The sequence below is a fragment of the Arvicola amphibius genome, chromosome 12 (assembly GCF_903992535.2).
Source record: "Arvicola amphibius chromosome 12, mArvAmp1.2, whole genome shotgun sequence".
Classification (NCBI taxonomy): Eukaryota; Metazoa; Chordata; class Mammalia; order Rodentia; family Cricetidae; genus Arvicola; species Arvicola amphibius.
Window position 1 is genome coordinate 157,437,211 of NC_052058.2, and position 11,884 is coordinate 157,449,094.

An 11,884-nucleotide genomic window follows, 5' to 3' on the forward strand; every position below is an offset into this window, starting at 1 on the left:
AGAGACCCCCTTGTGAGCTGGGGAAAACAGAGCTATACTGGTTTTTCTTATAGCAATTTCCAAGCATTTTTTTTTAATTATAAAATAAGCACAGTGAAAAAGAAAAAGTTTGCAAATTAAACAAACACACCTCTCTGGAAACATGTTGAAAACTATGCAAAATAATTTTGGCTTGGGCTGTATGACTATGCTCAGTCTCAAGCAAGCAGTTATTCTGCCGTGATGCCCACAGAGCAGTGCATCCATGGTCCTTAGGGATTTAAGGGATTTAAATTACCCATTCAAATAGTAAACAGTGAGATGTGACGCACTCTGGGGGTTAAAATGCAAGGATTGTCTTTTTGTTTTGTTTTTTTGTTTTAATCGTGACCACAACTGTTAGCTGGGAAGCAACTCAGCCTGTTCTAATTAGGCTCCATTTATTGTCTTTCGAGAAACTGTAGCCCCAGACATGTGAGTGGAATCTTGCTAAGTGGAGGGATGACGATAATTGAGCTTGCCTACTCTGGCATAATGGCAAGGTTGGCAGAGGCATATACAGACTTCCCACAAAGTAGAGCAACGGTTTTTGGAAGAGAAAGTTTTATTTTCAAGACTAAAAGCAGCATGAAAACTCTGTTCACTGTAAGATACAGTTTTATAGGTGTATCAACATAGCCAATAAATTATTGTTTCTCTTCAAGGACTACTATGTAAATGCTGAATCCAAATATTACAATTGCCTATTGAAGTGCTATGATGTTGCCATCCAGATGCATTATAACAACACATTACAAAAATATCAATATATGACTCTCAGAAGAAAACACATTCATATACAAACATAAGAATTCATATCCTCCATATGTCACATAGTTAATATAGACCTTTTTATGCAAGTTTGGATAAGACAAAAATCAAGCTGTAAAAAAAACCTGAAAGTTTAACTTAATTGCCAAATATCGCCTATTGCCACAAACATCAGTATTTTGAAATCTGTATACAAAAGTATGCTTTCAGACTGTTTAATCACTATAAACACACACCACAGTTTTCAAATAATAAAGCCAATCATTTTGCCATTTGAAGAATGCTGGGTAAAAGGCATTATATCACACACACACACAAACACACACACACACACACACACACACACAAGAGTCCATGATAAGAAGCTGGCATCTCCTACAATGAGTGCCAAAAGCCCCTGGAGTGCTGGCAGGAAGAAGCAGCTTCAACCCTCTCTGCAATCCAAATAGTTTCCTTTAATCCAGTAGCAAATCTGTGCATATTTAAGAGGAGTGATTCTGACTGCCACGTTGAAATCCTGTGGAGAGCCGTTCATGTCCACCCACTGGTGGCCCGAAAAGATGCCAATAATTTTCCTTTCCCATCTCTGCTGTGGCCTCTTCCACATCCTCACATAGACCCCTGAACCACTGGCCCCAGGCTGGGCATCACACTGCTGATAGAGAAGGTCATAGGTCTCATCCTTGATATCACAGAAGCGGTACACCAAATTGCCTGGCCGGTCATTGTCGTAACCAGAGAAGTGGATCCTGCCTCCTGGGAGCTGCTTAGCTGGAGGGCTCACCCCAATCTTCATGAACTTCCTTTTGTGGGGTTTCTTGAGTTCCAGAAGGGCGTAGTCATAATCCATGCCGATATCGTTGGCATTGCCCTTGATCCACCCCTTGGGCACATGGGTGCGTTTCACCCGGATCCACTGAAATTTCATCTTATCAGGCATGGCTGCGCTCGAGCTGTTGCCCACTCCGCTGCCATCTTTATACTTGGGCTTCAGGAAGCCCACTCGGAGTTTCTGCGTCCCTTTCACGTAGGTTTTCCCATCGTGAATGCAGTGCGCAGCCGTAAGGACGTGCTTTTCTGCCACCAGGGTGCCGGTGCAGCCCGTAGACAGCTTCACGGATGTTGAGAAGGGGTAGTTTAGCAGGAAATCCTTCCCGAAGATGCTAAACCTGCCGTCATAGCCATAAATCTGCCTTTTCCTGCGAGATTTTCCCGTGGCCACGGAGTCTCTGCCTTGCGCCCTGCCTTGGCCATTGCTGAGGATGTAGATGCCCACTTGAGTCTCAGTGCGGCTGCCGTTGGCGTAGAGGGTTTCATAGGAAAGGTACTGTTTGGCCTCTTCGTAGGTGGGCAGTGGTGTTCCCTTGTGACACTGGGGTCCGCAGGAGGAGGACACTTCCAATTTGGCTTTGGCATCAAAGTCTGGCTTTGCTAAGTTGAAGGTAGACTGAGGCAAGACTACAGGGAGGCGGTAAGCCGGCCAAGTGGGTTTCCACGGACTGGCGTAGGGACTCCCCTGCCTGAACACACAGAGCAGGAGGAGCAGAAGGGTGAAGAGCCCTGGGATCCCCGCCATGCTGAGTGCTGCTGCAGAAACAAAGACAAGAAGTCAGGGTTATAGCTCCTTTACCGCAGCCTGGTAAAGCGCAACGGCATGCCGGCCACGTTTCTAAGACTAGGAGTCTTCCTTAGGCTTCCCGGGAGAGAACTCCTCAGGCAATGGTCTCGCTTACACGCAAGCACTTGACTGTGCGATCATTCCCACACCTAAGCCCCAAATGAAATTGACTGTCCCTTCCCTTTATGCTTAAGAAGCAATAACCATGGATCATTACGGGGCTACATCTACACAGTTACCTTTACTTTGTGAACGGATGGCCTGCTCCCATTTTTACGTGAACTTTCTTCCTACTTGATGATACACCTTGTCCCCTCCTACTTAGCTACCCACCCACCACCCAAGGCCTTTTTCTCTTCCCTCTTAGCTTTCATTTCTATAACAATAAGTTCTTCCATAATTTTCTGGGCAGCACACTTATCTAAATAGTGACTCTAAATCACATACCCAGCAAAGGCATCTGGGAAAAGATGGAGTCGTACTTACTAGGAATCTTATCTTTCCTATATGATGCACACGTTTGGAAGATGGTATGAGAACTTTGTAGATTTTTGCGTTGAATTGAGGGGGGGGGTATGTTAGGTATTGCCTATGATCCATTCCTTGCGAACACGGTACATTTCATCCTGATCCGCTGAAGTTTCATATTGTAGGTCATGGCTGAACTCCAGCTGTTGGCTGCTAAACCACCATCTTTACACTTGCATACAAATAACTAATTGTAGACATTTGGATTGTGCTGCATACCAAAGAAATCGCTGTTAAAGATAAGAAGCTTTAACACTGTATTAAGTCTCTAATAACTTTGTGGCTACAAATAACTTTATAAATAAATAACTGCTGGTTATTTACTCAGGCATCTGCCTCTGTTTTGGCGTGTCTAATGCTTTCACCTTGGACCTTTGTATGAAAGAATCATTGGGTGAATGTTTCTCTTACTGAAAGAATAAATGAATGAATGCTGTAGATCAGGAAACACATAATTTTTTTTGAATGACGCATAGTGACTTCGAGTGACAGATAAGCACAGACAATGTGACGGCTCCGACTGGGGGTATGAAGTTAGGTGCGGGGAGAAAGAGGAACAGGAGAGGTTTCCCACTGGAGGGAGGTAGGAAGTTGAAAAGGCATTCGATAAATTAAGAGACAGAGGAAGGGACACTCAGAAGGAACAACAGTCTACTACGCAAGAGCATGGAGGGGTGCAACGGTGTGAGTCCTTTGGGGAAGTGTATCCCGCTAAGCAGGGGTGGACAGAGAAGACAATAGAGGCTGCAGAGAAGAGCCCCACTGTGGAACGCTGTGCGCGCTAAATGCAAGAGTACACATTTTATCCTGAAAGATGTCTTTAAAGCCTTGATCAATCACCCCTGGAGGAAAGCAATTAACCAAGAGGGCTGGAAGTGCTTTCATCATTGCTCAAGCATCAGTGGGCTCTGACTGGTTCCCAATCTTCTGGTTCAGCTGACTCAGTGGGCAGGGTAATTCACTCACAACCAGCCATCCCAGAATGGCATGGGAGGGGCATTTCTCAAGAGGCCAGCTAAGGGAACAAAGCGGGAACAAGGGGAAACAGTGATTTCCTTATTTTCGGTCCCTTCTTCCTCTTGCAGGGTGCAGACATACTGGCAACTTCTGGATGCCTTGAGCTTGCTTTACACGAGACTGAGAACTCCATTGAACTGACCTAGCCTTACCTGGGCAAGCCAAGCCACACCCCCAATACCCACGCACTAAAATCTGTGTTCCGCCATCACTGCTATCTCTTTTGCACAACTCTCTTGAATTCTACTTCTGCGAGGGACAATAGGAATGGAGAGAAATGAAGGAACGGGATCCTTAGAAAATCAAATTCCTCAGGATTTCCTAACTCCTTAAAATTCTTCCCTGTTTTTTTCTCTTTTCTAAATAGGAATAATCTTGAGTACTTTGGGAGTCCTTCGGTACTTGGGGAGGAAATACATTAAGCTATTTTCTTATGTCCTTGGAATTATGGGCTGCATGGATATGAGCACATGTGTATTTGTATGCACTTGTTGGGGATACTAATGTCAGGACTCATGCTTCAATGTGGACCAGGGAAGGTGTGTTGATGCTGACCCAGTCCACCCTGCAATGGTGAGCTGAGAGACATGGCGGTAACGCTTTGAGAACTCTGCGGGCCATCTCTCTCTATTGACTTTACTATCCCCATTTACTGGCTGAGGACCCAGTTCTTGCGCTCATGTTGTGTTTGAACAGCCTTTGCTCTGTGGTAATTCCTGCCCTGACTAGCCATCCCACTTGCATTAGAATCCCTGTCAAATGTGACCTGCTATAAAAATCAGGTGTCTCCCTCTCTGGCTGTAATGCCACTATCCCCCCTTTCCTTGACTAGTTTGGAGAGCGTTAACTCCGCTAAGTCCAATGCACCAAGTTTTATTTCCTTTTATCTTACAGAGACACAGAATCCAGAGGTCCAAGCTGTGAAGTATCCTTATTTTTAAAGTATGACTGTGTGGGAGAAAGTAGGAAATAAGACAGCACTCTGCTAAACGTATCTTAGGATCCATGTAGCATTTTCAGTGGACAAGAACATGAGAGTTAAGATATGCTAATATCAGCACATGAAACTTTGAATTCCAAATCTGGAACGTGTACATAATTGCTTAGAATCTAAATTATCAACGGAATAAAACTTGTGCTGCTAATTGTCTTTAGTTTTATCCATTTTTAAAAAATGAAATGGTTTAATGGCAAGTGTATCAGGGAAAAGAAAAGCAGAAAAACTCTGAAACTATTGCAAACACATTTTTTAAAAAAATTCCACCTAATAACTTTGATTTAATGACTTAATCCTTCTCTCTGGCAAAATTAAACCCCTTTCCAAGTGCTTTGCCTGCACAGCAAATCCTATTTATTTAAAGAATAGTTTCTAAGGTCCCAAAGCAAGCTCTGTTTCACAAGTGCCAACACGACATCCTCCCCCCACCAAACTTAGCCTGTGTTTGCAGAAGGAGCAATGTCTTTAGAAACCAGTCATGTGAGTGGAGGGATACCCAGTTTTCCTTGGCATGTGGGTGCTGGGTAGTCCATCAGCTTGGCTCTTATCCTGATACCTCTCAGTATAGAGGGTCAAATTTACTCCTTGGCAAAATGGTAGAGGACTACCTGCCAAGAACTCTGGCCATCACTTACAAATGAAAGAATGCTGAGGGTCTACTAAATGATAGGGCTGTTACCAATTCAGATTCCTAACAACTAAGTTCTCATCATGTAGCCGCGAGTCAGGGAGAAGTCAGCTATCTATGGGAAAGATTGCTATCCACTTAGGGCAGAGCAAAGATTTCTTTGCGAAAAATCAGAGGCGGTGTGTGTGTGTGTTGGGGGGGGGGTACTTCAGAAGCACTATTTTCTCTTAGCTTGAAACAAGGCTTATAAATTCCCAGTGTTACGGCGGAACTGTATTCATGGATAAGACTTCACCCTGACAGCCTTCAGTCTACATTTTCCCTAAGATTTGTTTGTGCCTCTTATAGTGAAAACATTAATCCAAACATGGCAAGGGATACAGAAGTCAAGAAACTAGCTCAGGTCTTTATTGCAAATTGATTTAGAATATCTGCTGAAATACTGAGAGGTAAAGCTGGGGCTAGAGCCCCCCTTGATTTTAACTGGCATCTGGTTATTGAGGCTACAAGCACCCAAAGTCATTTGTGCCATCAAATCTTACTTCACATGGGTTAGAAAACTGTTCTGAATGTCAGCCCAAGTCAGGAAATCACTTTCATGGATTCTTGCAAGTCCAGGATTCTCTATTTGCATATTTTTTTTCAGAATCAAAAATGCCCAGGCAGGTCAGGAGCTATGTTATTTATGGATGCTGGAGGTAAGGGGATGGGGAAGAGGAAAATGTATCCTATTAATCTGCTGTTTCACTGGGGGTTAAAAAACCCATGCTCAGTCTGCCAAAACGCAAGCAAGCAAACAAGCAAGCAAAACTACAAAGGAGTCTATCAGGGATGGTTTTTAGGAACCCTGTGGAAGGATGTCTGCATCTGGAAGTCCCAAAGAAAAAGCAAGGGAGAAACAACCCTACTGCCATTGAGGGTCACTCCTGACACATGTACACCCCTCCCTGACTGACTTCTGTCTCTAAGACAGCCAATAACAACTGGGATGCTTTAGACTGAAGTAAGGAGCCTTGCGTTAATTTCTCAACTCACTTGATAAAAAAGATACCCCCATAGAGATAAATATTGTTTCTCATCACAAACTCAAAGTAAGCATGTGCTACGCTCATCTCAATTGATTTGTACATAGACATTCAGGGATGTAAAAAGATTTTACATACATAATTCTAACCCCAGAGCTGGAGACATGATACGTGTGGTGCTTAGCTTTAAATCCTCTAATGTTTAAAAGTGGGTAGTCTTGTTGCAGGGTTGTTTGGAAAACCAACATCTTTTTAAAGGAATGAAGAATTTTCCAAACCTTATCTTCCATATAGCTAAAGCTGGACCGAAAAAAAAAAATGTTGGGTTATCACACTCCATTTCTAAGAATGAACCTTTACAGGACACAGTACCCTCATATACATAAACTACCTTCTAAGCTTTCCAACTAAGTGTTTTTATGCATTCCTTCACCTAAGGACAAAGCAGAATGGAAAAGCAAGGTGAACAACTGTTTTCCCACCCTGTTTAGTAATACAGAAACTGCATTTCTCCTCCAGCTCTGGGTATCAGACGCACAAGAGGGTTACACATTCATGGCCCCCAGGCTGTAATATTAGCCACCGTCTAGCGGTCTGGAGTCTCAAAGTGTTTACACTTTATAAACATAGTTCATAAACCTGACGGTAATTTTATGGCAGAGGGACTTCACACATTATCAGATGCACCAATGACAATAATCTTTCTGGGGACTGGGGACTGGGACTTCCTTTTCTCTCTACACAGTAGTCTTAAAAACTGCAACAACTCGGTTCTCCTCAAGGGGAGCGGTGTTTGAGAGAATGCTCTAACTCCTATAGGCAAACAAGTGCTTCCAGGGAAAACCTGATTTTTTTCAGACATCCCTTCTCTTTTAGACAAGGTTTGAATTCCCGTGACTACAACCAAAGGTAAGAAAGCACATGTAGGTGTCACTCTGGACACCGTTTGGGAGGCCGGCAAAGGGTCTTCCAAGAGATCTGTAGCCAGGGAGCCTCAACAATGTGGCTCTGCTAATTCCCAAGGTGAATACCTAAAACTGAACAGAGCTCTGTGAATACCCCGAAGTCAGGCTCGCTCTAACTCTCTAGAGCCACCATAACCCATTAAAGCAAAACCGACCTAATCACATGGTGGCTTAAGGATGATGATCTTGTAGGGGAAACTGGAGGGGATTTAAGAAGCCCAGCAATTCAAACACAATCTCACGGTCACATGGAGTTTAACTTCTTCTCTATCAGGTTTTAGGCAAAAGGGAGCACCCTAGTGATCCCAAGACAGCCTTGCAGCAGAGCAAGAACAGAGTACATAAAGCTGTCGATGCTGAGACGGTGAGGAACAAACTCCCTGGAGTCATCTGGAATTGTGCATGAATAATGCCTGGTGCACTGGCTTCTAAAGCATCCATGGGAGGGATGCTCAGGAGAACCGGAGACTCTTAAACACTGCAGACCTGGGCCAATAATGTTCTCAGACACACTAATGGGCACTTTGGCACTTAATGCTAGGGTCAGAGAAACACACCTATATTCACTGCCTACCTGAATCGTCATCAAGTGAGACAGAAATGAGATCCATATTAATTACTTTGGAAAACTGCTTCCTTTCCAGTCCAGAGACAGCATGACAGGTTGCTTACTGTTTATCATAATGGAAAAGTGCAAGTGATGGATTTATTCATATGTACGTGGTGTGGTACTCAGGAGGAAATGAATGTGGTGCCTCTGGGGGATCTTCAGTCTTTTCACCCCACCTCTGAGCAGCCCTAAGAGACGCTTAGAAACAAAAAGGTTCCCTGTGTACCTCAGGCTAGCTGCAAATTCACTGTCCTCCTTCCTCAGCCTCCTAAGTGCTGGAATTCACGGCATGCACTACTGTGCCTTGCTCCAAAGAGATTCCTTGAGACAGTTAATAGTTCTTTTAAATGCTCTCTTACCCAGGTCGACTCTTGAAACAATGTCTAATAATATCCTGATACTACCTTGTGATGGGGATTTTGGCCACAGCTTAGTTTATAAACTCAACTCTTCCCACAGGACCTGATGAGTCTATTCTAGTATTGGGCTACCTGTCCCCAGGGAGTCCACTAGGACCCCGCAAGTTCACTTTCAAGAGCTGGGAGAAACAATTCCAATTCTAACTGAGCTACTTAATAGCCTGGAGCGTTCCACCAGCCACGGGCTGTTTCTGAATTCTCATGGGTGTCACCCAATGGGCAATAAAATAAACAAGATTTTTATCGGAGGCTTTCTCAAGAGATGCCTTGAGGGAAGTGGGAGGTCCAGCCCCACTCAGGAGGGGGTGGATGGCGTTGCTCCACCTAAACAAGTCTTCCTCTTATAAAAGTTCTAGGGGAGGAAAAAGCTTTTATTTCAAAGTTAACTATTTGTGATAAATGGCTACAGGCTGGAGCAATATTTGCTTCCAACAACTGTTGATAGCTCAGGCAGCATTTTCTAGATTTAGCACGCCGCGCTAAGCCATCACTCAGAGCCGAGCCTGTTCCCAACCCGTGTTTGCTGACTTTTCCTTGCTTGTTAAGGTGTGTTCATAATCACGTGTCCGGTTAAAAATTAATGCTCAGAGCATGATGGCATTAGATACAGTATAGGCAAAACTCAAGGAAAACAAATGGTAGAGGTGGCAATGTGTGTTCGTGGGGAGAGCCTGCTCTGACCAGCTCGAGGACAACTTGCCACTCGACTCCCTTACAGCACCCCGCACCCAAGGCAGCAGTTTCTAAGCATGCTTTCCCCATCCACTTTACGAGTGACACTGCGTTAATACAAATGTCCTACAGCGCGCGTGCCCCGGAGGGCTCTTTCAGGCTCTCTTCCCAGCCTGGAGCCGGTGCGGAGGCCCGGACCAGGTCTCCGATGCCCCTCCCTCCCCACCGCAGCCCGCAGCTACCCCACCCCGCGCGCACCCAGCCCTTTGTCCCGCTTCGGCACACGCCTGGCCATCCGCACCCAGGCGGCGACACCGGGTCCCCGCCCTGCACTCACCCTCTCCGGCTGCAGCCCTGTGCCACTCAGACAGGTGTGGGCGCCCGGAGAACGCGCTCGGCTCCCATGCCTGCTCGGCGGCTCGACCCAGTGTGAGCCAGCGGGCCAGCGGAGTCTGCAACCCCGGGTCCGCCCCCCACACCCAACCCCCGCGCGCTCCTCCCGGGCCCTCCCGCCCCGCCCCCGGCCGCCAGCCCTGCCGTCCGCCCGCCGACGCCGCCCCGTCCCCCCCCCCCCCCCCCCCAGCCTTCATCCTCAGCCTGCCATTCAGAGATCCCAGACCCTGCGGCTCTGCGCAGGTGGGTCTCCGCTGCACCTCACCCCATCAACGGGTCGCCGCCTCTCGATACCACGGCCGCTCCTCTGGCACACCGAATTCTAGGGGGTTCGCACTGCCTGAGGTCTGCAAAGGCGAGGTGCTTCCTCTAGGGCGGTCCCCTCCAGCACACCGGGTGCATGGGGCGCTCCTGGGCAGGTTTGCAAAGTTCACTTCAAACTTGTGTGCGCCTTATATTGTGATGACCGAGCCTCCTTCCCAACTTACTTCTGTCTCAAGAGTCTCCACAGAGAGCAGCGGTTTGTTACCCAGAGCCGGGACTACCAAGTTTGCAGGCCCTGCGCTTCAGCCACTTGAGTGATGGGTCTAGAACACAGCGGGGGAGGGGCGGGGGGAGCTGCCGGCTTGGCAGCTTCCCAGGGGATGGCTGATGATGCCCCTGGCTTGGTCATTATTGGGGCACCAGCTGGTGGAGCCACCTCCTAGCCTGTGGTGCCTGCTTCCCTAAATCATTCCAAGGAGTCCGCAGCGGGGGGTCTTCTCCAAGCCAGCCTGGTGACCTCACTATTTAAGTATCCAGTGCCAGAGCCTGGGTCGTCTCCCCCCCACATTCCCTCCTGTGAACCAGTCTTTCATGCAGCTCCTGATGATGGAAAGGGTGAGGGTGTTGTGGGTATCCCCTAAGGACTGGAGCGTTGGAGAGACGCAGTCTTGCTCACCGTCAGACAGCCACTCAATGGAAGGTCAAGATTTTGTGCAGAGGTCATTTTTTTTTCCATGTCAATCCCAGAGTATGTTTCCTTTTTCCTGTCACAGCCTGCCCTCAGAAAGGGAGGGCCTAACATGCTATTCCACATCAGGATGTTAACGACGTGCCCAAAGAGCTCGTGTTTGTCTTTGCCTTTAAATAGGAAAACACATTGTTGATCAGTGTGCCTCAAATATAAAGAAAACTAGCGTTGTCCACCACATTAAAGGCAAAGCTTTCTTAGGTCTCTCCAGTCATAGCTTAAATTTTCTTAAAAAAAATAATCCATTAATGTGATTATATACATGAAACTAGATAAAGCTTAAACTTTTGAACAACTGAAAAATAAAACCCAAACCAATTTTTGAGTTGAATACAGAAATTATTTTCCAGAAGAGTACGATTTGGCTAGTACTGCTTCTTCAACTGTTGACCGCATAGGGCTACTGACTGCCAGAAGGGATCCCACAGCCCTGCCACCCTTGGGAGGCACCCTTAAGATTTTTTTTTCCTCTCAAGTCTATTCTCCTGTCTGCCTACCACAGAGCCTTTGTTCCCCCTAGGTCTCTTCCTTATTAGCATCACAATAACAGTGGTAACCCCCTAGGGCCAAAGAATAGCACACACAGGCACAGGAAGCCAGATTAATTCTTGGAAGTGTCCCTGCGGTGGTTTGGCTGTGTTGTTTCCCACAGTCTCTGGCATAAAACACTCGGTCCCCGTTGGTAGCTGTTAGGTAGGCTTAGGAGGTGTGGCCTTACCTGAAGAAGTGTGTCACTGAGGGTGGGCTTTGGTGTTTCAAAGCCTAGTGCCATTTCCAGCTCACCTTCTCGGCCTTGTGCCTGGGACCTAAGATGTGAGCTCTCAGCTTCGGGCACCTGCTGCCATGCCTTGCCGCCATCATGGACTCTCACCCTCTTGAACCCTAAACCCAAATGAACTCTGTCTTCTATAAGTTGCCTTGGCCCCATGTAATGTTGAGACAGATCTCAATGATCCAGGGTATGCCTATATTAACTTTTTAAAACATACAGGTAAAACAAATTAAATGGGCCTCCAAGGGCTTATAGCTCCCAATGGAAATATTTACGGACTTGTACTTCCTTATGACTAAACCAAGTGAAACCTAATAGGGTTCAAGATGGCCACACAAATGACAGAGTCAAGAGAACTGTTACCAGAGAAAACCCCAGATAAGTCATTTGTTCTCAACTAACTGAATAACTGCCAACTTTAGAGGCCACACAGTCACAT

The 11,884-nt window shown here is 46.3% G+C and overlaps 1 protein-coding gene across 2 annotated transcripts; it reads right to left on the minus strand.

Moving 5' to 3' along the window:
• Positions 1 to 564: 564 nt before the first annotated feature.
• Prss23 (serine protease 23) lies at positions 565 to 9,733 on the minus strand. Of its 2 annotated transcripts, none has more exons than XM_038314146.1 (2): positions 9,606 to 9,733; positions 565 to 2,373 (listed from the first exon to the last, which is right to left on the minus strand). In XM_038314146.1, the coding sequence occupies exon 2, from the start codon at positions 2,363 to 2,365 to the stop codon at positions 1,214 to 1,216; it is 1,152 nt and encodes a 383-aa protein (XP_038170074.1). In that variant the 5' UTR covers positions 2,366 to 2,373; positions 9,606 to 9,733; the 3' UTR covers positions 565 to 1,213. The 2 variants fall into 2 exon arrangements, with proteins under 2 accessions (XP_038170074.1, XP_038170073.1); XM_038314145.1 differs by having other exon boundaries at positions 565 to 2,376.
• Between the last annotated feature and the right edge of the window lie 2,151 nt (positions 9,734 to 11,884).